Source organism: Ptychodera flava, chromosome 21 (genome assembly GCF_041260155.1).
Source record: "Ptychodera flava strain L36383 chromosome 21, AS_Pfla_20210202, whole genome shotgun sequence".
Taxonomy (NCBI): Eukaryota; Metazoa; Hemichordata; class Enteropneusta; family Ptychoderidae; genus Ptychodera; species Ptychodera flava.
Genome location: NC_091948.1, coordinates 24,423,313 through 24,451,241, shown reverse-complemented (window position 1 = coordinate 24,451,241; position 27,929 = coordinate 24,423,313). Strand labels below are relative to the sequence as shown.

The 27,929-nt window shown below is 40.3% G+C and overlaps 1 protein-coding gene across 2 annotated transcripts; it reads left to right on the top strand.

The window, feature by feature from the left end:
- Positions 1 to 7,304: 7,304 nt before the first annotated feature.
- LOC139121802 (uncharacterized) lies at positions 7,305 to 22,229 on the top strand. 2 transcript variants are annotated; one of them, XM_070686996.1, is made up of 2 exons: positions 7,305 to 7,898; positions 18,640 to 22,229. In XM_070686996.1, the coding sequence occupies exon 2, from the start codon at positions 18,995 to 18,997 to the stop codon at positions 20,321 to 20,323; it is 1,329 nt and encodes a 442-aa protein (XP_070543097.1). In that variant the 5' UTR covers positions 7,305 to 7,898; positions 18,640 to 18,994; the 3' UTR covers positions 20,324 to 22,229. The 2 variants fall into 2 exon arrangements, with proteins under 2 accessions (XP_070543097.1, XP_070543098.1); XM_070686997.1 differs by lacking the exon at positions 7,305 to 7,898 and adding an exon at positions 8,847 to 9,160.
- Positions 22,230 to 27,929: the final 5,700 nt, after the last annotated feature.

The following is a 27,929-nucleotide window of genomic DNA, read 5'->3' as shown; positions in this document are numbered from 1 at the left end:
AACATGAAAGCACCCTTCTGTTTTAGGACCAAGCCTGCAGGTTTTATTCAGAGGCTGAAATACTAAAGCATCTATGTAGCAAGTGTACGCCCACACATCAGTGTAGACTCCAATATTCGTACGACTGGTATCCTAGGAATATTGTAAACGAACTTATGATTAGTAAAAGTAGACTTACGTTTGTGATATACTTCGGAATCTCTCTCTCTCTCTCTCTCTCTCTCTCTCTCTCTCTCTCTCTCTCTCTCTCTCTCTCTCTCTCTCTCTCTCTCTCTCTCTCTCTCTCTCTCGTGCTCTCACTGCACGCAGATCCATACGTTTTATTGCCACCACTCACTAGTTATCTTTCAATCAATGTCGTGATCTAGTGTTGGTCAAATAGTGTCAAAGTTGCAAATTCTGCTGTTTTAGATATACGACTTTCACTAAAATAAGATTAAAAGTGAAGAACTACGCACTGCAGGGAAGATATTAATACCCGAAATTTACTTTAAAGGGGAAATTTACCCTGAAAATTAATTTTGCATATTAAACTGATATGGTCATTGAAAGGCTTTCGAGTCGATTTTATTCACTTTCACTCACTGGCTAACAGACAGCGGTGTACTAAAATACCGGAAGTGACGTCGTAAACTTGGTCATTGAAGCAGTCGACGTGTGTAACTGTAAGATTTTCCACTTACAGTGTACAGAATGGCTACAGAATAAAGGAGCCAAGCACTCGGTGTCGATGTTTAAGTCGAGCAGAAATAAAGTTTTCTGCGAATACCACTTTGAGAAGGACTGCTTTTACCGAAAGTTGCAAGTCCAACTACTGAACTACTAGCCTAAAGAAAACTCCTCGGGGCATATCCAGCCCCAAGTGCTTTGCTTGTACATATGGGACTGTGCGTACGCTCAGGCACTAGAAACGGAACGCTGTAGACAGGACCGCTGGTTCTAGACTTATCATGGCTACATCGAGGTGTTCTGTAACACATTAAAATGCTCGCACTTTTAGAATTAATGTCGATCTCTTTAGAGCATTGGCATTACTTCGGTGTTGGCATGATTTCACAGCGATTGGGTTGACAATGACAGGCATGATTGATCGCCGAGAGTAATTTGAACTTCGTCATCGGAGCTAGAATAGTCACTTTCCGAACTCGAGTCGCTGTAACTTTCTGACGATGTCAGTCTTGGATCATCGATTGCTCGTTCAGGTTTGAAGTTATTACCGATTATCTTCGTCATTATGCTTTTTAGTCGAGCGCTGAGGTTTGCGTACCGCGTACGCGTACTCTACTTGGCGTAGAAGAGCTTGGTCATAAGTGACCTCGCTTTGAACCCGCTGAGACTAGTAAGTTTGATACGTCACTTCGGTTTCCGTGCGTTCAGCTTTTGGCCACTGCGCTAATACGCGCAAGTGAAAGTGAATGAAACCAACGTTTTTTTGTTTATTTTTTACTAAATAACGACCTGATTACCTAAGAAAGTCTGGGTAAATTTCCCCTTTTAGAATAGCGACGATACCTTAAAATGAAAGAAAATGTGTATACACGTACAGCGTACTTTACGAATATGATCTCATGGAATTACACCTGACATATTAAATTTTGCCGAAATTTAGTTACTCTTAGTGCAATGTAGAAAATTAATTTTAAAAAGATAGAGCTTTCTTTTCAACTTCATAAGCAAATGATGCTAGTGCCTAACATGTCGACAGGAAGACCTTTCTGGCGTCTAACACATATAGCGCCACTCACGTTCACTCAAAGAGTGAAATACAAGATGAGGAATGTGGAAGCAAGCGATGTGTCACCTCGCTCGGCAACACATGATGCAAGGAATGACTCATTATTGAAAAGAGAAATTTCAAAATGCCAAGTACGCATATTCAAGGTACAGTTTTTGTCCGCAAGTGTTGTCTGCAGCCGAGCCTAGTGTAAGTTTTCTTGTGTGTTACATGGCAAGTTCAAACACTGTGTGACCATACTCAGGCATTTAAGTCACCTGCCGATATGAATCGGCCATGAAAACCGATTAGGCGTGCTGCTAGCTTTCAAAACATCATTTGAGTGGGCTTCTCTTGTCAACATCCCTGAGAGGAAATGTACATATGTGTAATTATCAAAACACTCTCAGGGGCTTTGTGCGCCGAGCGAGGTCTATGAATAGAAATGCCAGGCCAGCAGAATCTCTAACATAGTAAAAATTACATCTCACAGCCCATACGGAGTTGATGAATAAGACCACTTCAGTACATTTTAATTAGAATATACTGTTTCTAAAATGTAGCCATTGAGTATGTGTACAAGCATTACCATCATGTCCAATGAAAAGAAGACTTTTGCACTTTAACACTTGTATATTTTGTACATACTTAGTAACGGTTTATGTGAAGATCCATCCCACTAGAAGGTACCGTGCAACTTGTTGACGTTCTGTAAAGGGCGCCATCATGCGGCATTACCTGACCCTTGCCGCTGTACTCATTTATTGAGTGAAGAAAGTACTTTATAATTTGTGATACTGGACATTTATGTATATATCAGCATATTTGTAATAAAGGTAGTTTTATTTTATCGTAATCAGAGTTTATATGAATAAGTCAATCTTATTTGTAAGACGACATGATGACCTTTTCTTCGTTAGGTGATTTGATAATTTAAGTGTTCAGTTTCGAACTTTAGACTTGAGGACGTAAGAAGTAGCGCTTCTACTCCACACATTTTCCTGGCAATTTGGACCAAAATGCTAATGCATGGACCATTGGATCTTTTAACGGGTGGTCAGAATGCTGACACACCATTTTTCCGGATTCTGCACAGCGTGCACATTGTCTCACATTTCCATCAGCCGACCTTCATATCAGTATTTTAACAAAAAGCAACGAGGCTAAAATATCTTACGGACTTTTTTTTACATTTTTGATAATTCCCGCCCAGAAGATAACAGTCGATACCTAATGGTGCTCCGTACGTGTTTCTAACAATTGCTGGGAATCTAGACTTGTTACAAGTAAAAAGTAATTTAGTGAATGTGCTGTATTAGAGTAATCACCACTATTTTTTATTTGTTTGCTTGTTTTTTGGGGTTTTTTTCGTTTTGTTTTGTTGTTTTGTTTGTTTTTTTTTTGTCTGACCGCGTTGTGGTGGAGATACCGCGAGAGCCCGGGGAAAACTTCCTGCCAATTGCGTTCACTCCACGCAAGCGCAAATCCACTCCCCCAGTGTGTTCACTCCACATTGTGAAGGTTGCGTAGGCTCGTATCTCAGTAAAAACATTTCAAATACAAAGTAAATAAATGTAAAAACCTTGCCGAAAAGACTGTATAAGTTACACAATAGCCGACTTGAGCCCAGTCTGCTAGGAAATGTATGCGACCTCCATATATACTCCTCACGTTTTCTGAAGGGGTAGAAAATGTACCGATATACTCGGCATCAGGGTTTCCAAGTACGTGACTGCTCTTCGTATACGCCTTATCAGTTGCCACTTGACTGCTGTAAAATGCAGTTGTAACATCAATACATCGTATTGTGGCAGTTTTCTCAACGTTGTTGGACGAGATCCCGCCATAGATGAACAGACCTCAGAGATGAACACTCGGTCACATTCAACAGGTGGTTGTACATGCGGGTTAACAGGACTAAGTCACTCTTTTTTAAGTTTTTTTAGCTCCGCGACGCGGAGCTTATCAAATAGGTTGATTTTCCGTCGTCGTCCGTCGTCCGTCGTCGTCGTCCGTCGTCGTCGTCGTCCGTCGTCCGTCGTCGTCCGTCAACAATTGCCTTCTCCTCTGAAACCGCAAGTCCAATTGCTTTTAAATTTTTTTATGCAGTTCACTTAAGGTGACCTCACTTCAGTTTTTCAAATCGTGGTGAAATTTGCATATTTGTATTTTTGGGGCATTTTTTGGTGTTTTTGGTAAAAAAATCTTCTTCTCTGAAACCGCTTGTCCGATTGCTTTGAAATTTGATATGCAGTTTGCTTAGGGTGACTTCAGTCAGATTTGTACAAATCGTGGCGAAATTTGCATATTTGTATTTTTAAGGCAATTTTTGTCATTTCTGGTAAAAAAATCTTTAAAAATCTTCTCCTTCAAAAATGCCAGTCAGATAGCTTTGATATTTGGTACATAGGTCCCTAGGGATGATATATTTCAGATTTGTTCAAATTGTGCAGAAATATGCAAATTTGCATTTTTAAGGCAATTTTTGCCATTTTTGGTCAAAAAATTTATTTCTCAAAAAGTACTGGTCTGATAGTTTTGAAATTTGGTATACAGGTTTCTATCAATGAACTAAGTAATATGTATTGAATTTCTGATGAAATCTGTAATTTTGTATTTTTGGGGCAATTTTTGCCATTTTTGGTCAAAAAATGTGTATTTCCAAAACTACTCATCCGACAGCTTTGAAATTTGGTATACAGGTTCCTACAGATGAACTAAATGATATTTATTGAAATTATGATGAAATCTACAATTTTGTAATTTTGGGGCAATTTTTTGCCATTTTTGGTCAAAAAATGTGTATTTCCAAAACTACTCATCCGATAGCTTTGAAATTTGGTGTACAGGTTCCTACAGATGAACTAAATGATATTTATTGAAATTATGATGAAATCTGCAATTTTGTAATTTTGGGGCAATTTTTGCCATTTTTGGTCAAAACATGTGTTTCTCAAAAAGTACTGGTCTGATAGCTTTGAAATTTGGTACAGGTTTCTACAGATAAGCTAAGTAATATATATTGAATTTCTGATGAAATCTGTAATTTGTATTTTTGGGGCAATTTTTGCCATTTTTGGTCAAAAAATGTGTATATTCAAAACTACTCATCTGATAGCTTTGAAATTTGGTATACAGGTTTCCATAGATGAACCAAATGATATTATTGAAACAATGATGAAATCTGCAATTTTGAATTTTGGGGCAATTTTTCCTATTTTTGGTCAAAAAATGCGTTTCTCAAAAAGTACTTGTCGAATAGCTTTGAAATTTGGTATACAGGTTTCTATAGATGAACTAAATTTGATCTTTTGAAATAGGCCAAACCCGGAATTCGAATCGACCACGGTACAAACAAAGCCATGTGCGCAAACGCGCATGACGTACGTGTATTTCCATACGCGTTAGTACACATGTGGGCTTGTTTGTACCGGCATCACGTGATTATTTGGGTGTACTGAGTGTGTAGAACGCATCGCGTCCTTTTTATTCCGGAGTAGAACCATTATGATGAAATCTGCAATTTTTACTTTTGGGGGCAATTGTTGCCATTTTTGGTCAAAAAATTTATTCTCAAAAACTACTCATCAGATAGCTTTGGTTGACATGTTCTTAGGGATGATCCTATGTGATACATTCAAAGTATGATGAAATCTTCAATTGCGTATTTTTGCAGCTTATTTTAGCCACTTTTTTCTGGCCACTGCATCGAGCTATCAAAGATTTCCACCCTTCTTCATCAACATGTGTCAAAAATAGTTATTCTCTACATAAACACAGCGGAGCTATATCGGCCGCTAGGTCGCTTGTTTTTCCATGAGTTTGTTTGGTATGAAAAGTTTTTGTTTATTGACTTCTTGAAACATGCTGAATTTCTGGTCAACAGTTCACAACCTCGGACTCTGATTGCAGCCAGACAAGATTACACGTTCATGAAAACATTTAGCGATCCTTGCCAAAAATCAAGTTCCGTGCACAATTCTCGCCATGCGTGGCTAAACATACATTGTTACATTAATTTTGGATTTCATGCAAGCTTTTTTAATGAAATCTTAATTTGCAGTGTCTTTCATACATATGAGTATAGCAGCTTTCCCTTACATTGTAGCAATGTTCACGTGTCATATTAAGAGAAATAGGAATAGGATTCTGGAAAATTTCGTTTTATCCTGAGGTCACAAACGAAATCATCTGATTGCATTCAGCAGAAGGGTAATTTTGACAGTCACGTACCATCGTTAATTTGTATAATTGATAACTTTATGCAAGTATTTCGTGTTTTCTTGATTTCACAAAAATCAAATAGTGACTTTGTCCCTTTAATGTATTTGACACAGACAGTCTTATTATGGCCACAGATACTCCCGTATGTCGACTCTGCCCATAATTAAATCTAAGATCTGAGATGAAAATTTAAGTCAGTATATCAATAACTAAATCCGATTGATTGTCTTACAGTTAAGTTGTATAGTAGTTATGTGATAGAATTACCAGAAACAAGGACACAATTCACGTGTTTGGTAAGGTTATTTTCCTTTCAATACTCTGTGTGTATTTGTTTGTTTGCTTATCGTTTTGTTTGTATTTCCCCCTTTTTATTTTGGACACGGACAGGGTTACCACGCACTGACGACCCAAGATTACGACATATCTTTTTTAACGTCACAATGAAAGTGTTTACACAGGTCAGTGACAGATAGTCTTTCGAGATGCGACGTTTCCGAGCAATGGGAGGACGAATATAGACTGCGACCTATATGTTACACTACCGTGCTAAGCTCACCTAGCCTGCCTCTTGATCCTACCGAACAAAAGACGGAACAGTAGTGCTTGGTGTTAGGAATTTATGTCTCTGTTGGTGATTAAATTGGCTAATGTCGTTCAGTCAGCCTTTTATGATCGGTGAAAAATCAGCAGGTACCAGAATGTCGTTTTTGCGCGAAGCCGAGCAACGCTTATAAAACGCTCGCCCCGTTGGGCCTGTGCGCTAAACGTTACCTATTCATTACAAACCTTGTTTTACACCTAACTGTGCAAAATTGCAATTTGTACAAACACAGATCCGTCATTGCTGGCTCATGGTTTGTGACATTCGTTGCTCACGATTCAGCCCTCACCCGGTTACGGCACGAATGAGCGAATAAATTTAGACTCGGTGCTTTTGTATCGCAACTCACTCAATTTTGAAACCGCCGCTCTGTAAAAAATACTTGTAATTAATTTTGACGCTTGGAAGGGGAGTTATGAGAGATCCCAGAACGTAGGAACGCATCTTTCGAGAGAATAGAAACTTAATCGATATGCAAGCCTGCGGCCTATGGTCGTCATTTGAAGCAGTAAAACAGTGATTAACCCTTGTGTTGTCGGACTAGTGGACAATACACACGAAATAATGGGACGATTTTCTTGTGGTCCACGCTTCAGAGAACATCATTTGTTAAAGGTTTTATCTCTGTTTACTCTTTGTTTCTTTCCCTCGTCAATCGTCATATTGTGTGCACCCACCCGCTTACGTCAGGTTTTCTGTGCAGATTTTTACGTTATGCGCATGTTTTAGCTACGAAGTCACAATAAACTGGCATCTGCCGGTATTCTAATTGAGCGAAGTCGGAGCAGCGCCAACAGTGTCCGGATGGTGATTCCGTTGTTATGGGGGCAAGTGTATCACGAGTTGGGGAGACAACATTGCCACGAGTATTAGACATGTCTTCTGAGCGCGGGTGCAATAAGTGGATCTAAGTTTGATGGCGTTGTAATCCCCACGGGTAGTTTGCCAAGCTCTTCAGTGGTGGACGTGATTTCGACTCCGTGTGCCCGACAAAAGGTGCGCAAGGAACTGTACTCCCGAGACGTGCCCCAGCGGTTAGAAATACATTGTGACTTGGCGATTGTGTGTACACGAACACTTCATCAAGAGTCGGATTCATATTATTTGTCGCTCAATACGTGCTACCTTGCTGAAATTCGGACGGAAAATTGAGCGACGTCGCTCAGAGCCTGCGTGCTTCGCATTGAAATGGCCCTTTGAAGGAGTACGATTTTAAAAGACCTATTGTGTGAAAGAGTCCGTGACGGCAGATCTGTGTGTGAGTGGAGCTTGGATATCGTTCGCACTTTAATCAGCCTAGACCCAATGTGAGATTATCCCCGGAACATGTAACACAGCTATTTTCTTTTCCGAAAGGTGAGTGTCCGAAGGGTCGGGAGTGTCTACACTTCTCAGAGCCACTTTGCGAATTTGCTCGTAAAAAGTCATGTTCGTGATCTGTATTGTTCCGGCAACCTGTTGGTGTTGCTAACAACCATACCGTAGCCATCATTTACATGTAACCTTATAACCACAGTATCCATTTCTTGTCATCCACACGTGAAAGGAGGAAACAAAATGTGGGAATCGTTGAGATATCGGCGAGTCTGAAACAGGTAACAGACTCACAACAGCGGCTTTTTTTTCACATTCTGAGCATGCAGACTTGTTCAGAGTGCTGTTTGTGTACATTAGCCCGAGGCTGTTTCTATACACCAGAGACCTTTTTTGTTGTTGTTTCCAGTGTTTGCCCAAGTTGAGACGAACCCACTGCAGTCTGAGTAACCGGAATTTAAAAATGGAATGTACACTCCCAGATCGATAGATAATGACATTCAGATTAATTTCGTCAGGATTTTTCAGGAATTTCAAGTACATTGACGACGCATTTTCGTGCGGATGACCAGTGCACAGTTCAGTATGAATGTAAAAATGCACACCTGATATTCGTAGAGAAATATCATGATCATATTGGGTCAGACGAGAATTCACGCCTAATTATAGCCGTCGGCGTACTTGCACATGTACGCTGTCAGACTTGTACTTATCTCGCCCCAGCATATCTCCACATAATCGGTGTTCTTTAACCATCGGGTCGACAATATCGATTTTTTTCGGGTCATTTAAAGTTTCTATCAATTTCCTTAGAGACCACAAACAACGGCAACGTCATCCGATTTTTCAACTTTTCACGATTTGTTTCTAAAATGTAATCCAAAGTTAATGCTCAGTTAGAGGTAAATGTGTTTTTAACAGTCAAAAGTTGAAGCAAACGCGGTGAAAACTGTGCAATGTTTGACCCAGGTCACAGGTTCCACCCTATAAATTGATAAATAATTCCTGTCTGGGGACGCAACCTTTAGTCACTGGCCTAATCGCACTGCTGTTAAAACGGCAAGTAGTTGAAAACTCCAGCGGTTCTCCTTCTCTGTCGACTTGAAGCCAAACTTTATAGAATTCGATAGCTAACACAAGTTTCAAATTGCGATGTTATTGTGGGATATTACGTGAGTAATCTGACTGCGCGCGGAAAGCCTTAACAAACAACAACACAACCTGTAACACGTCAGTTGCTGCCATCACACCCGCCAGGTGTCCTCGATGGCGTGTCGCTGCGGCAGGAACCAAGCGCATTTGACGTGAGTATACCCACTTAACTTTGCAGGTCCCTAAAGTGTATTTGACTCGCGGTCCCCCATCGAGGCGTCTAACAATCGAACCTGTTTATAAAATTATGTGTTTATTTGCTGTTGTGGTATCGTTTTTCTGTGTTACCAGTGCGTACGTGTCCCTCAAAGCTCTTGAGGTCTGTTGCTACTGTTTACCACTGGGTATTAAAGCTGGCTTTTCGTCCCACTGGAAGTAAACAAAGCTGAGCTCCAACAAAGCTTTTACCGCGACAATATTTCTTTATTACTATCGTGTTTTGATACAGAAAGCTTTGTTAAGGAATGTCGGTTGCCACAACCGCGGCAAATTGTCTCATCTACATGTGATACCACAGTCACTCCACAATTTTGTGGAAAGACCGTGGTAATATTAAACAAAAAGTGAGTTTTAATAATCACAAAGCGTCGTCAATAGAAACAACAGTGCAAGTGTCAGTCAAATCAAGAGTTTATTAAATCCCATTCTTGTCTCTTATCACTATTTTAATAAAGCCGTGGAACGCTATTCGAATTCATAAATTGTATTCTGGCATACGCACGTTGCTGATTATAAATTCTTCGAAGTCTTCGGCAACGAGTTTATGTATGACAATTCACATACTACCTGCATAGCCCATACTACTTAATCATAACAACAACAATAAACTGTTCACCAACTGTCACGTATGCGGGAACACAAATCAATGCCAACGGCTTTGATTAATCTGTACACCGTCAGATTAATTCATTTTTGGCAAATATTTCGCGTCCCCGAAGAACAATGATCGCATTTACTGATGGAAATACCGGATCAGCAACAGCGGCACCAGCGTGGATTTACAAGCTTTAATGGACACCAATACAACCACACTGAAAAAGTCCCCCACCGCACCGACAAGGGCATGAACCTTCGACCCGCAGACATGTTGAGGCTGGTTTATAAGGGACTGAATTTCATAACACTCACCGAAGGGAGCGCTTTGACAAAGGGACAAACAAGGCCCGGCTTTTCACCGAAAGAGAATGGGCTTTTAAATCCTCCTATTTAATGTGGCGATATTTGACCTTTGCTTTCTGACACGCATACAAATCGATAAAACGCCCTGCCACCAGGGGAGACAAGATTTTTTAGGATTATTTCTCATTGCAAAATATCATAGCATTAAACAGAAATGCCTCACAGAACAGACATATTTTGAAACGTAGAAACGTGTCTGCAGGGATTTTTGGTACATTAAATAGTATGTTCGTCAGTCTTTTATTATAGCATGTATCAATCGTGGTTTTCAGCCAGGCCGACTCAGAGTAATGTAGTTTGGGCGGACATTTGATTTGTAGAAATCCAGCAGTGAATTATTCGGAGATAGTTGAGAAGATAAACAGAATTCCTGACACGAATTTCTATCATAGCAATTTAGCTTGCAATGTGCGAGTATCATAAAGCATGATAAGTCACGCATTTTGCTGTCTTTGCGATTTTCACGTGGAACCAAAAATAGCATCTCCTTGGTTTGGTGTAGTTTGACAGCCCTTCGATCTACGCATCTACCTCACTCAACGATGTTTTAGCATGGAGCTAATAGACGGATTGAGACACTCGACAACACCAGAAGTGAACAATATGCAACCTCATTAATGTTTTAAGTTATCGAGTAGATCAAGTCTCTATAGCCGTGTTGATAATGGTTAGATTTATCGCCGTGTGGCCGAACTTCGACCACTTTGTCCACCGGTAAAGTGTACTTATACGGGTCACTTTGTACGCGGCTGTTCATTAAAAAGTTCAGGCTTCTGGTGAATAGAACACGCACGGTCCGTTTTAGGTAATTGCAGGTACCCTGCCGTGTGACCAAAAAATGCGGCGAGTTGCCACGCATGCCAAGGTTGCGCCGAAGGTAGCTTGCAAGTTAAATCGACAACGGGCCAGTTCCTCGTGATCATAGTACAGTACTTATCTGTGAATGACATTATCTTATATATGTTAGTTTGGCGAGTCGGTAATTACATGGAAGTTCATCAACAACTCTCCTCAACCGTGACTCGAAGCGGTTTCTAAGTAACAGTTCTATTTTTACCGGCAGCATCTATCATCATAAAAACAGCGCAACAATTGCCGTGACACTGGGAGCAACCGATCAAGTTCAACGCAAAAAAAGCTTTAAGTGTTTATTTGACTTCTAAGGGCCGAGACCTCGCATATATTCGGCCGGTGTCCGCCATGCCATGGCACCGTCAATATTTCATCGGTTCATGCGGAGGCACAACGTGTCAATTTGAATAACAAAAACACCCGGATGTTTCGGATCGACCGTCGGTCAAAACATGCAGGTGTTACAACTCATATCATCAGCGTATAGTGCTTCGTAGATTGTTTGCGAACTTGAGCATAAAGTAAACTCCCCGATTGAGTTACATGTATTAACTGCGATGCCACTGCCAAGACTTTCCTGACGGGATGCCGCAAAGACCAGCATATAGAGACATTACAAGTTTGCCACCAGCGGCTTTCCTTTGAATAGGAACAAGCACATATATTGATTAAGACACCCGTCGTATTCAGAGTAGAGTCGACGACATCAAAGATTAAACATGATCAAAGCTGCCGGTAAGGAGTAGGAGATTTACCGTAAAAAGGTAAACTTCAGTGTCTCCGCAAATAGCCAATTTTGTAATCAGTCTTGTGCTTGGTTGTTGCGCTGGTGTTTGATTGTGGTTGTTTGAAAGATTGTGTTCGTTTGATAAGCAAATACTTTATATTCGCGGTCTGCAAAGTTTTGCCACCGAGAGAGGAATGCAGCGCAGCGGCGCAAATAGAGAAGCAAATCGTTACTTCAAGAATCTCCCCAGTTCCTTCAGTTTTCATTGATTCAGAATGCCTTAAACAGACATGTTGGGATTTTCAGAAAACATCTTACAGTTTCTTATGATACCTATTTTGGTGAAATGGTGCAAAAATACAGTTTGACCATTGACGCTCAGCTTTCAGCGTCGATACAAGAAACCTAAATGCCCTTCAACTTTTCTATCTGATTATTTAAAGAACAACATCCTAATCGTTTTCCGCATTTGGCACAATATTGTATGTCCTTGCATTTGAAACACAACACAATCATAGAACACCATCAATCTTTGTACGCTCAGTGATTGCTGCTTGTGATAAAATGTGGAGGCGCTGTCCTTTCCGATATTGACAAAGCACTGCGTTTTTTACCGTACGGTTAGATTTTACCAAGGAGATACTGATGACGGGTAACCAAAGCTGTGCCCTCTATCTACTCGGTTCAATGACTCGTCCATTCACTGTTTTCATTTTTGTAAGTGATAATCACAGTGCGAAAAGATGTCGGCACCTTCGGTCATCTTCAACCAAACACACATTACGGTATATTGGTCACAGGTGCGCTCGAATGTGTTAACCGTCGTCCGAGCTGGCTTCTCCGTGTACACGTCCAAGTTGTCCGAAGGTCACTTAAGGCCGTTGAAGAAAACGAAACTCTGATTTTCATGGTCGGTCGTTTAATTACATGCCACACGCTGAGTTCAAAACGTTCCATGGCCTAATCAAAGTGAACGTTCAACATTGTATTATTAAAACGATCGTTTTATTTTATCGCCATTATTTCAATAACCAAGTCTATACTTATTTCTGCGGATGCAGATTCCGAAAGAGAACAAAGGCCCAGGACTCTGTATAAAAGCATCACTATGTCACTGGAAGAAACACGTAAAAACAAACAAATTAACGTACTATGAATGATAAAAACGTCAATCTTCGGGAGTTTCACTGTCATTTAAACGAACGTCAAATCTCTCTTTAGCGCTCTAAAAATGTATGTTAGCCCTCAATTATCTACGATGGGAAGCCTAGCCAATCAACAACATTTGCAATGATCCATTGTCATACAACAACCCCTACCGCTAACCCAAGTGATATAAGTCACCGATATGTGCGTGGACTTGTGACCACTTTATCTTACATGTACGTTATTGTCCCCTGTTACATTGTCAGAAGAAAAGACTTGAAATCCACGTGTAATATATTTACTCTTAGCAGAACATACTCAAGTAATATGACCAGAAATTAATGGGAAGAGTCAAGAGTATCAAAATATGACATAAAAAAGATTCATTCGCATTGATTAAGAACATCACATCTTCGAGCAGAGAGACACCGAAGATTTGACGAACTAGGGGGGCTTTTTTGTCGGTGGTGGGCATTGGTGTTCAAAATATCCTGAATGTGTCACAACTTAATATTTCATGTCAACGTACTAACCAAGTTTTGATGTATTTTCACGTGTACAATGTAATCGTGCGCAAAAATGTATTATCGTGTACATAGCGTCGCTATCGGTTGTCAATGGTGACACCGGGTGAGGATCAAGAAATTTAAAAATATCGGGCAGTCGTGATAATTTATCTTGATTAGTTCATGGATGTAAAAAATCTATTTTTACATCAATGATTAGTTCAATCGGAATCTTTAATCTATGCCGACCTTCGCTCGCCTTTAAGATGAGTTTAGCCAATTTGTCTCCCGCTGTGCCAAAGTCTGACAAAGAAATTAAAAAGAGCTAGCTGGAAACGACCTCGGTAGTGTACTGCGTACTAGGTCAGAGCTATGGGAGAGAGCAAAATTGTGGCGAACTGTGACGAACCAAGTGGTTTTTAATTCAGACATTTTTGAAGAGGGCTACCCACATTCCAATGTTTAATCTCATTATAATCCATATTAATCCTACTGATTATACGCAATCCACAGTCAGTATAAGAACGCTCACAGTACTGCACGGGTTAGGAGTACTGGTAAGCTGTCGTTGGTAAGCTGAAAATATCGTCGAGAAAAGATACTTCTATGGTGTTTTGTGCGCAAGCTATTTTGAAAAACACGCTTCGTTCCAGATAACCGATTATGCTATAAAGATTAATCCCAAGGCCCATAAGGCGATCGTTAATCGATGCTGGCAAAATTTATTACCCGTTTATGTCCTAAACGATTCCAGGTCGATATATTATTTTTATTGAAAAGCGGGAGATTATCGTTTCAGACTCGGAGGGGCCGGTCAAGTTTCAGTAAACAGAAACAAGTCGAATTCCTCCGACGAATGCAGCGCACCGATTCGATCAATAAGTCATAATGTCACGACAAATCCGCGCTGAGAGTCATATGAAAAGGCTTTGTAATCACGGACTCGGGCACGAGCAGCCAGGCGTAACGCCGCTCCCCAAGGGAAAAATTCACAACTAAGGTGTGTACGCTGATTTCATACAATATTGCTTATAAAACCGATCATACAGCCCTGAAGCTATTATTCCAAATCTTTTCAAACCAACGAAAATACCACGATCGGCGGCATGGGTATAGAACATTACAGGATGAACCCCATCAATTCTTGGCGGTGGCCCCACAGCCATTGTTCGATTCTGCGCACCAAGCCCGTGCCAATGTGCGGACACCTGTTGCACGACGCAGATGAGTGAAGTCGGCGGAAAGCCATTATGACCGCCATCAATAGTGACTGTTGTCGAATAAGAGCAGGCAGGTATATTTAACAAGACACGTTGAATTGGCTCTGTATGCGAGGTTGAAATGACTGTCGATTGTATTGAGGTAAAGTCTTTGTGCGCCCACATTATTGCTTTGGTGTATAGCACGACTTTTAATTAATGAATTGATGCAAGCGTAAAGCAAACACGGATGTCGTCATCCTCACTACAGCTCGGAGATGGATTGGTAAACTCAATAACCTGTTACAGAGATATTACCGCGTGATTCTCCTGTAAAGAAAAGCAGTCTTCGGCGATAATATGTTCTGAGCTCTTAGGTGAACACAAACCTACCGACAAAAAACAATACTCTCTCTCTCTCTCTCTCTCTCTCTCTCTCTCTCTCTCTCTCTCTCTCTCTCTCTCTCTCTCTGCACACGTCTTCCTTGCCACCATTTTTTCACCTTAAGCTAGCTGTCTTACTGTTCTTCAGTTTGTCCGTCCCCGTCTGCAGCCATCTTCCTTTCTAGATGTGTTTACGTCTACCTCTCTATCTCTCTACATCTTGCCCTGTATCTTTCACTCTTTTTCTCTGTTACAAACTGAATAATTGCTGTCGCAGTTCCCATATTTGCAACGGCCCCTGAGTAACATGAGAGCACTAGAACAGTCGGTTGATCCGTCGCGTCGTTTCAAATTGAAAATTTCCTTTCTTAATCAGCATACATGCAATCCAGTCATTCTGCGTTCGTGTCTTAATTTGTATCGTCTCGGCCACCTTTCCACTTTTGTCACAACCAATTTCGATAAATTCGATGTCAAATCTTTGAAAAGGCTAAATTAAACAAGGAAGTCCCCTTGCTGATTGTTTGCCAGTACTTACAGAAACAGATTGTGAACTATTATGGCACCCGTTCGCAAGACTGATTGCGCGAGGCTCGTAAGGTACTTTCCTTGTCAAGTTAATTGTACGCTGGTTTTCAAACCGTAACCTCCAAAATAGCAACTTTTAATTCAGAGTGCTGTAAATGTGTAAAAAATGTGATATGAATAGTTCTTGCTTCACGGTGAACATGGCCTCGCCTTCAAACGTGAAATACTTGTGTGTACCGACTGTTATTCTGTGTTCTAGTGACGGCGTTTACGAGCTGTGATATGCCAGCCATTACTTAATAGCAATCGCTTACATTATTGATCTTAAATTTAATACATGGGCGAGTCAACATAACAGCACGCACGAGTTCCAGCGTTTCCATGGCGACTATTTAACGAATGAACTTTTGTCGACAAATTATAAGAACGGTAGTGGCTTGCTTGCCGATACCCTAGCAACGCTACGCCCAATATAGAACCGATAGGCACGCATTAATGGTTTTCAGAATTGGTAAATTTATAAACTGATACAAATATACATATAAACGTTATATTTCATCGTTTGATGGTGAAAGAATGTTGATTATGATATTTTAAATTATGGTCGCGTTTTGAGTTGTGACATATTCAACGGTAGACTGAGAAGGCCATTAGCCATTGACAACATTTACTTTGGCAGTCGATACAAATTGGTCAGAGCAACACTATTAAATAAAGTAGCAATTTGTTTGGAAAAATAACACGATGTATTGGCTTAAGCTTTATGTAGAAATCTTACGACAGCCTAGTCCTTAAATATATTTTTGTTGATTTGTAGAATTTATGCCCTTAGACCAAGTCCGGTACAATTAAGGAATTGTCCCACAGAATCGTTGCTGCAACTTGACCGATGTTAATTTCTATTTTCAAAATTCATCAGTATAATTACTGCAAAAACTTCCCCGATGTTGTTTTTCTTACACCTTACATCTCGATAGGAAATCGTGTTCGTATTGCCAAGTGTTTCATTAAAATAGTGAATGCCTTTGTTGGAACTAATGGTTAGCGTTTGTTTGCATCCTGTGATATCGATATCAGAAAGGTGTTTCGGAAATTTACTGGTTTATCAAAAGATATAGGATGAAAATCGCCCTATACTTGCCACTACCGTTTTCTCATTAGCTCGAGGTTTATGCGACTGTTATTTCAAATAGGATTTTATTAGCTTCAATGTATTGCTCGAAATGCTGCAAATAAACCGGGTTATCACAATACTTCAAAGTGCAATTTCTAACTGCTGATTAATTATACGACATGTAGGTTTTTGTCCTAGCCTTGAATCATGGGTTGCATGATTTTGTCGTGCGCATACTTTTTATTTTTGTAATTTGTCATAAATCGATTTTTTTTATTCTTGGTCTCAAGGTCTCAGAAATTTTATGAAACCAGGAGTTCATTCCCCTCTCGTTTTGTCTTCTCGATTTTTACGTGCAAACTGAACCCGCCCCTTCCCGGTTTCACAAATTTCATTTTATTTACTCGAATCATTAGGACGTAGGCGTTTTGGCCTGTGTGAAACGAACAAAAAAAGAGTGGCTGTTTGTCCGGTATTGAACAGCGCGTTTTATTTGCTCGTTTAGTTCGCCGTTGCCATGTCGGGTAACTGGGCCATAGACAGCCTAGGGTTACACTTCGAGACGAGGGCAAACAGACTGCTTCAGGTTGTGCAAATGTATCCGACAGCGAAAATGGATTCTTCGGTGTACAGAACCGATCACGTTACGTGGAGCGTGCACGTTTCAGGTCTTTGTTGTCGATTCAGCTGAGGCGTGGATATGAGGATGGGAAATCGATCAGACCATATTCAATGTCACCTTGAGAGTTCCCCCAACAAAAGTCTCTCTAATTTGTTTATATTAAACGATCAGCCGATGATCGCGTCAATCAAGAGACTTGGCGATAAAAAATAGCCTCCATCTTGTAGACTGTATATATATATATATATATATATATATATATATATATATATATATATATATATATATATACATATATTAATAAAAAACAGCATGTATCTTGTAGACTGTATATACTGTACTGTACTATACATACATATACATATATATATATATATATATATATATATATATATATATATATATATATATATATATATATATATATATATATATATATATATGCCAAATTTTCATGTTCAGTATTCTTAAAACAATCGATTGATGCATATGATATTGAAACACGTGCCGTCATTCTTCAATTGAGGAACAGGCGTGTTTTGTTCAACTCGAAATAACGAACAAGTGATTTTGTCGAACAAAGCAGAAAAGCGCGAGTATATGCCACTCTCTCTCTCTTACACGTGCGCTGATATTGAAGTAGCGAGCAAATAAATCTCTCAGTGTGTAGATAATTTCAACCCTTAAAATGCCTTTCGACGAAAAGACTGCTTCTATATATTTATTCGTACCTGACGACCCAATATCTGTCCGGGGAGATTTATTGAAATTAAAGTGAGTGGTCATATTCGACCTTCAAGACTGGCCACTTTTATTGGAACCGTCGGAAACGCTTTAAGATAACTCAAGAGTGTTCGTTACTGTGTGGGAACGATTCATATCAGCATTCACAATCTTTACATAATCATTTTTATTTATCCGATATCTGCAATGAGGCAGTAGATTCATTCATTCATTCATTCATTCATTCATTCATTCATTCATTCATTCATTCATTCATTCATTCGCTCACTTGTTTACCCCTGACTCATATATTCTTTTACTTACTGACTCACTGACTCATCCATTCGTTTGTTCAAGTAACTGTGGTTTTCGTAAGTTCTGTCATTCACTCACGGTGGTGTTCTTCGCTCAGTGGGACAGAGCATAGACTGAAAGATCCCTCGAGTGACGGATCTTCCAGTCTAGACAGAGCAATATGTGAGTCACTGGGTGTTTTTAAGCCAATACAAATACCCGTTTCCACTCTTAGCAACAACAACCTTTTCATTCAACGTGATCAAACGATAACTTCAACCTGTCGTCCATGACCATGTAAGGTACCACTTTACAAAAAGCATTAATAAATACTTTTCTTGTTTTTTTCCTTGGCAGGTTTCTATGGCGACAGCGCCTGGCCACGCCATCAGGGGAGAGAGTTCTCTCATAAGGATGGACCAAAAGACGAAATTGATGTGTGGTGCCGTTGAGATTACGTCTTCCTTCAATTTGGCGTTTACATATTATCACTCAAGAATCTAATAGGTCGCTGTATATCAGTGCCACTTTTCAGGGACGGATGGAAAACAACAACCGTTGGTTTCTCCTCGGTCACTCGCGGACGTGAAGTTCACCCGAAACTTGAACGATGAACCGTGGGTGATAACTTTCAGCAAACTTTCAACAAACATATACATATCCAACTCGTAAGCTATTAAAAAGTGCGTGTAATACAACTCAGGCGTTCAAAATGGCCGAAATTAAGCGCAGTAAGAAAGAAATGAAGGATTCGATGCTTGCTTACTCGGGCCGAATGCGTGAAATATCGAAGAAGAAAGGCATCAAAAAGATACCGTCGGTTCTCTCGCCGAAGCTCGTTCCAGACGATTCGTTCCAAGTAAGCTTCTCCCTCGGAAGCATGACAATGCCCAACCCGGATGACCTCTCCCCGAGTGAAGAGCAGAGTCTGACGATTGAACCTCTGTACAAGTCAGAAATTACGACACGGCCTATAAGATCTAGATCGTCTGCAAGACTCCATCGGAGGGGCTCGTTCTTGCCAAATATACACCAGGGCTCCACTTACTCGAGTGTCAACTCTTACAACATGTCTGATATGTACAGTACAATGAAGACGACCGGGTTCGGCATGGGCAATTCCAGTTCTCAAGTCGAGATCGTCGATATTTTGCCGTATCCCGATTTCACCGTGGCCGAGTCTGCAAATTCGGAGACTAGGTCAATCTCTCCCCAGGACATGCCTATGATTCGAAATCAGGGCATGCATAAAAAGAACTTCTACGCTCGAAAGAAACGCCCGCCGACTCCGCCGAAGATTAAAGTCAAACCACAGAAGAAAAAGCGCTCGAACAAGCCATCAAAGGGCAAGCGTCGAGGGGGAAAGAACGGAGCCGACGACCCGAGGAAATTCCCGATCAAGAAACAATTCATTTGGTCGGAACTCATGGACCAGGAGCTTAAGAGTTATATTCCTCCGCGGTTGCCAGGCAGCAAGCTTAAACCCAACTACAAGCGGACAAACTCGGGTGAAATTTACATACCCGACGGCCCGATCGAAATCGAGCTCGAACGCCTGGTCACTTTGAACATGGACTCGCCGACAGAGAAACAACTCAGCGGGGCTTACGCCGAGGAGATCAAAGCACTGATGGAACGGAACGCTAAACGACGGGCGGAGGCCAAGGCGGCGAGAAAGAAGGCGAAAAAGAAAGTGAAATTCGTCTTCCCGCCCGGCTACACCGACAGCGAGAGCAGCAGCAGCGATGAGGAGTACACCGACGTGGAGTCTGCCGATATGAACAATAATACCGACAACGCGAAAGAAAGTCAGAGTTCGGAAAACATGGTGGAGAGCGGAGAGACGGACAACGACGACGGATCCCGTCGGCTTCACAACGACGACATCGTCATCACTTCAGTGCAGGACTCATTCTCGCCGCCGCCTCGCAGTGAAGAAAGGCCACAGTCTCCCTCCTCCGTTATACTTGAAATCACCAAGGCTGGGGGCAACAAGGGGTCGACAACTTTGCCGTTGATAACTCAAAACGTCAATAGTTGACCTTAAATGACACATGATCACTAATAGACAGATTCCAAGAAAACTCGATATTTAAATTTTCTGGAATACGAGAAAACGCATAGCGTTCAAGAGCATGCTTCAATGAAAGCGCAAGTTGGTTTTTTTGCTATGTAATACGGAGATGATTGTTCAGTGTGATTTTCACCGGTAAACTTGCAATTCGTGTTAATATTTGAAGATTCTTTATTAAAAGCTCAGTCCGCAGAAAGAACACTAAAGATATATGATATTTATAGATGATTTTGTTGTGAACATCGTTCTATTTATGTGTCCTATTATGCATCTCTCACAAAAGTATATCGGCGTTTTGAGTTGTCGTAAGAGGTTTTGATTGCATATGTTTCTATGGTAATCATTCATGAGCTTCGATATTTACTAAATATCGGTCAAAATTCAGTCCTTGAAGCCAATATAGGATTTCCAAATTAAAATAAAGACAGATCGTTTTTGTACATCTCTCACCTATTATGAATATAAAAGGGCACTTTTAGAATTAATTTTGATGAATAGTCATCGAGATATTCTTGTACCACAACGGTAATTTTTCAAGTCTCTACAGCCATATACATCTAAAAATTTACTTAGGAAAAGACCACTGGGTCTTGTAAGGGGTGACCAAATATTGAAATAATTTGCTGAGCAAAAATTGCATGAAGATTTTTTTTTCAAATGAAGGCGAACAAGGTCTGGTAATTTTTTATTCTAACCATCCCGATATCTAATGGTCCATCCCTTACAAATAAAACATCGTCTTCGTCATCAAATATCTCCCTGCATTTCCCATCATCACGTCACTATGTGCAGAGTCAAATGCCGACTGCCAATTATTGTTGACCCTAAAGGTCAGTAATCCGGGTACTCTGAAATTCTAACAACCACCTTTTGCCGCGTCGTTATCACAAGGTAGACGCTACTTTGCTTCTATTGTAACTGTGAAAAACGACGAAAGCATGGTTTCTCATTTAATGCCAACGATGAACAACTATAGAAAGGTGCTTTAATTTGATTTTTTAAATGTTCGTCGGAACTTTTGGGGTAAAAAATGGAGCGAGACAAAACATCAGCGCCGAAATAGAGCGTAACTGGACTGTGGCGTAATCCTTCGCCGAGATCTTGGAACATTTACAACATACAACTATGACATTTACCTTGATAATTGTCGCGTACTTACTTATATTAGCGGATGAAACTCTGCTGGAGAGAGATCGATGTGCGTTGTCACCGCTCATTTGTAGCACACGTTTACGTCAAAATTTAGGAAAAGTCTGAAATTTCTATACACGCAGTGGTATTGTCCTGCCGTCGAAAGATTTATGCACAGTCTTGCAATTCCTGGTTTGTTAACTTTACTGTTGAACCAACTCATACTCTGTTGTTATAAGCTTCAAGTTTGTCCAGAGGTAACGACACGTCAAATTGTGATTTTCATTTAAAAGACAGCATTATTCTTCATTAAATATCGGCATTACCGCAACGTGTTCTTGTATTCAGCTCATTTTGAGAATTAAGGCGATATCAGCGCCTTTGTTGGTTTCGATTCGACAGTTTGGCATGTTTACCTATCGACATCGGATCAAATAGGTTTGATGTATTTAATGTTGTGAATAATTCGTGTGCCAAGTTTACGATTAAAGCACTCAATTTTTGTTCAGCAGATTTTAATGACGTTTTCAACAGTTTTGCCATACGTCTGACTCATCAACGTAATACGTGTACACAATGTTATAGTACAGAAGAAAACATTGACGGTATGTTTTATGTTTTTGTAATGGCATGCATGCCGAGACTTATTTGTATATTTGTTTTTCCTATATCAGCAAGATTTTTTATTCCATGATTGAATGGCTTTTTTTATGTTGAGACAATAAAATGCTTTCATCCATCACGGCGTTGTGTGTTGTCATGGTGACATGTCATAAATCATATGTGGATCAGAGCGTTACACGCTCTTTCAAAACCTTTCATTAACAGAGGGAAACCCATATATTGCAATTCCTTTCATAACTTGCTGTGAATTATTACGATTTATAAGTCGCTGACATTTCTATAAAGTTAAGCTAATCGTCCCAGAGTCATAGATTAATAGAGTTCCTAGTCAGGGAGTAATACATTGAAATGAACATGGAACAGTTGAAATGCCCCGATCACCCTAATACGTAATCTGTTCTCTGTATGGTGCAAGTAAAGACATTGTTCAGGGGCTCTGTTGAGACGACAGTCTGTCGATGCGTTCAACGCAACTTTTTCTTGCAATCGCCCAGCATCATCTAGTAGGCGAACGTAGAATGTTAAAGGAGGAATATTTCCAAACACATTTAACAGCAAGCAATTTGTTTCAAAGGGCGAAACTTTTCAATCGAAAACTCGCCAAGTGTGTGTTAGACAGCAGCACCACTTCAAAAGTATGTCCGTTAATAGGTGAGTTTGGAAAATTATGACAGTGGATTACATAAGCGAAAAGAAACATTCCACCAGCCTCTAACGGTCCGGGAGAAGACTCCCCCTCTAACGAAGTTCCGCCCGAGACTTGTTTTACTGAGATTCCTAAATTCTGATAATTGGTGTATGCAGATTTGTTTGGATGACATCGAATGTTGTAAGTAGCAGTGCTGAATTACAATAATTTAAAGTGTACAAAAACAAGACTAGAGTAAGGAAATTTTTTGACGAAAACGAAGAGTGGCAATTATTCAATGACGCCCCTTGACGAGGTACATTATATGACAGTACACTACTGTGTGGGTTCCTGACATTTGCCGGATTGGAGAGCGTTCTCTTGAAAATGACTGACCAAGACAGCCCGGAAATACTACCGATCTCTATGTAGTGTTTTAGCGGACTGTTGCACCATACTGCCGCAATCAAAATGAAGTAACCGTCAGAGAGGTGGACGCCCTCTTGAGCTGATCATGGGATGCCCTTTGTTTACAATGCCGTTTCTTGGAGCCCTCAGCTGCAGCGCAGGTATCATCACATTGCAGCACTTATTTTCCGAAGAAAACAACTTGCAAGGGATGGATATGCAAGAATGAACAATATTCATCGTTTCACTTTTCTTAAACATACAAATCACTCGTTAGGCAGTCCCTACACCGGTAGAATATAATGTAATATATAATGTAAAATATAATATAATGTAATATTTGCTCAGTTCCGTCGGTTCTATGCGGCATGTCACAGACTATCATCACATAACCATTCATAGAGTCACTTGTGATTCTTTCCTCAATAAAGCATCCTTGAATACATCCGCAAGTATTGTGTCCGTTGATTTTTATCACATTTTGTATTATTTTTATCGTGATAGGTATTTCCAGTATTGTCACGATCCATTAACTTTAGATTATACTTTATCAAATGGATCAAATTGACGAGTAGTGAGTGACTGCGGTAAACGAATCGCCGCCGCCATAAACTCTTTTTGACAAATTCTCGCCATTTTATCATTTTATAGATTGGTTTCTGTTTAGTATAGTAAAAGTTAATCTTGCTTTTATTCTCTGCTAAGACTTGACTTCAATCCACCATTCTACAAAACCTAAAACATGTATTGGTTCACTGTAGACGATGGCACAGAAATTCACTAAAAGACGCTGGATCATTTTCAATGGCATCAACAAAGTTTAACATTGTGTAGCGGAACTTGATTTTCAAATGATAACCATATCACGCGTGACTGTAAACTTGTCTTGCTTCGCTGCCTGAGTTGTGGAAAGTCCCAGTGTAATGCTATTTATCATGATAAGTCGTGCCCGCCGTGTCCCACACTATCGTGTTAATGATCTTACTTGCACTCTAAGTTTTCACTGTGAATGCTAGATGGTATGTTTTCTGTCTCCATGGAATAACCGATCATCTGCTTTTTCATGAGCATATCGTTTTGTCATGCGTGTCATAGGATTAAGTCGTGTCAAATTTCTTCACCATCATCGTCACCGTCGTCGTCGTGATCATCATCATTATCATCACCACCATCATCATCACCTCCACCATCATCATCATCATCATCATCATCATCATCATCATCATCATCATCATCATCATCATCATCATCATCATCATCATCATCATCATCATCATCATCATCATCATCATCATCATCATCATCATCATCATCATCATCATCATCATCATCATCATCATCATCATCATCATCATCATCATCATCATCATCATCATCATCATCATCATCATCATCTTTATTAATTCGTTTGTTTATATACTCCTTCATTCATTCATTCATTCATTCATTCATTCATTCATTCATTCGATCACTCACTCACTCACTCACTCACTCATTCATTCATCCATCCATCCATCCATCCACCGATCCATCCATCCATCCCCACAGCCAGTCAGTTATTAACATCGTCACTACTGTGAAATTATTCTTGAGGTCCAAGCTTTGATACCCTCCTCTGCAGTAAGGACACCCAGTTCAGCCCGAGAGTGTTGTTGCCGTAAAAAGGCCTCCGGTCACCATGGTTTTACGACGACGTGGCACGCATGTTTTAGCGTCCTTCGATCGTATGTGTATCGCTTTACCATTAATTTTTATCGTTCACTTGCAGGTAGTTCGCTAAATGCCGAGAAAAGTGTTATCGCCTCAGCCTCACATACCATTAAACGAGCTATACACATCAAGGTAGATTTAATAGTGCCCGAAAAAAGTAACGTATAGACCTACTTAACGTGAAACGAATTAAAATTAACTCGAAGTTATTTCCTGTAAGTGTGAATTAACATAGCAAAGTACGACGTGTTACTATGGGTACCAATCTGTGATAGGATCGCCGTGCAAATGGCCGTATGTGACACATTTCGAGCATACTGGGGTTATTTTTCAACAATATATGGACATTTACACACCATCAATGTTTGTAAATTAGAGTCTGCCTAATCGATTTTCTTCCACTGAACAGCTAAAAGCCCTGCTCTTTACACGGTTTGATGGGGTTCTTAATGAAATTTACGCCAACACGACGACGTGTATTGACGTTGCATTAGCAGGTTTCCATTTCAATCGATTTCACATGCGTCCAACATTCTGGAATTGTTGACTCCCCGCAGTCTGTTTCGCTTCAGTCAATCGATTCGATCAGTTTAAACTGTCTAATTTGTGTTACATTGAGCTGACAAGTTTTCTCTGGGCTCTCTATAGGCCATAGGTGTCTTTCTTCTCTGCCCCCTTTGTGCTCTGAAAAACAAGGCCTAGAACAGCTTATCTTTTAACTGTATACTAAATTCGACCAAGTCTGGTCGATTGAGTTTAATGCGAGCATGACTTAAGGTATGATTTTTAAGATGACATCTTCAATATATAGCGGGCTAACATTTTTATTTTTTCCTTCATTGAAATGCGGCATAAACTGTAACACATTGATTGTGAGGCCGTTAATGTTTTAATGATTTGTCGATAGAGGCGACCAGAGGTTTTACTTCAGGATGATAAGATTGATGATGATAAGATTTCACTGACTGAACTCGATGAATTGCCCTACCGCCCTAATTTCCATGAAGCTAAACTGGTCACAAGCGTGCAAGACAGGGCAGAGTGTTGTTGCCAACTAGAAAATCGAATAATACATTCACCTCCATCCGTACCGGGTGACCTCCTCGTCTCCGGTGAGGATGTTAGACCAGCGCCGGTCTGCAGTGTGGCAACGCGGTCAGCTTCGGATTGCTTGGTCGCCAGGCAGACGGATGGGCAGTATTAGAATGGAGTTAATAAAAAGGTCCGTGTTGGTCGATAGATTTGAGTGCAGAGTCTCCATAAATCTCACTCTGGGCTTCTGCAAACAGAGGTGCAGTGTAAACACTGAGCGCCTTTAGCAGCGTTTCGCAAATTCCTGCTCGGCCACGCTATCGATATCGTGAACCCAATTGAACTGCATTAGGCCTGATGTCGTGGGTCGTTGAAGGTGCGCTGCCTGCATGCACGTCCGCTACTCTTAAATGGCAGACTACAATATCACGTTAAACCAGATTAAAACTGAAGATTAGTGTGTCGCTGACCGCTTTTCTAATTTGGAGGGATACATAAGTAGTTCGTATAGCTGTGAAAAAATGGGGAAAAAGTCTGATGGAGCTAGGAATTTTGCAATAAGTTTGATCCTGTTAATATGTCAAGATTTTTAACATCATGTAACCGTATTTCAAAGATGAATAAATTTCAAGTTTAAATAAAGCTCATTAAAGCGCCACTCAGCACTACACTTTCATCAGACCAACTGGTGTACAATTTGATAGTTTTGAAAGTGATGAAAATTAGTGCAGAAGCCTCAAAACGGGGAGAACTCTTATGTAAATGTAAATCAATACAAAGTACGGCATAATCTGGAAATAAATTACCCATAATACCTATGATCTCCATCTCAGCTACCGATTGTTTTTTAGAGTAATTAAACGTGTTTACTGATTATGGGTGTCAGATAGAAGTCAGGTGATCCATAGGGAATGATCCAATAGCGCTATCAAACAGCAATGCTGCCCGGTACTATCGAATTTAAAAAAAATACTTTCAGGTGAGAAGGTCGCTCCCTGGCTTCATCCTCGTCTTTCGCGGGTACACTATAGTGCTACCTTGACATCGCTTTTCAATGTCAAATATATCGCGACACGACAAGATAAACTTGAGGGTTTACAGATATACCAAACAAAATGTCTGGACAACACGGCACGTCAAAATGTCAAGGTATTGACACAAGTAAGACGTAAGTGCTTTGCCTCTCAGAAACTAAAATATTTAAGAGAAGAAGAAATTACATTTTCCCAAAATGACTACCCTGCAAGATTACAAGGTTTCTTCATTTATTCGCTCAGCTTGGGCTTATTTGGTAAATGTTTCATTATTTTTGCTGTGTGCATTGCAGGTATGTGTTTGTCTCTAAATCTGATACATTTTTGGAAGTCCAAAGTATTCAACTTCTGAAAAGTGGCATGTGTTTGCATATTCTATGACGTCATCACGGAGTCGAGGTGGATTTCACTTGTAGTTCCGGACGGCGTCTGAGCTCATCCCATCACAGTATACAGAATAGAACTGCGGTTATGATTTATGACAAGTGTAAATTCGCAGCTCTGTATGCCAAAGTAGGCAGTTTTGCTGATAGATTCAGGTATTACTTTTGCCTATTAGCATGAATATCTGGTATTTACCCAAAAATGGCAGTATGCGGTTATATTGAGCTTCCAAGTACACTCACTGTATTCGCAATAAGCAATTTCGCCAAAGACGATTGGGCTAGCTAGATGTCTGGTTTGACTTATATTGGTCTTATGTATATAAGGATCGTACATGTTAATGTTCCCATGAAAATGTCTTTCAGTTTTTATTGTATTGTTTATTGTTTTTGTTGTTTTTTGTTTTGCTTGACGACTGTGTGTATATTCATTGGCACGCTAAAACGGAATCCCTCTCTATTGTGTTTCTCCGCGGATTATGAAGTTTTCTGAACAACTCTTTTGTTGAATGCAAATACGACGTGATTGCATGGTTTTCTAGACCGTCATGCTCTAGCTGGCTAGCCCGTTGATCAGAGCGTGTCTGCATTTTGTAGGTGACTCACAGACAAAGAGTCAGTAG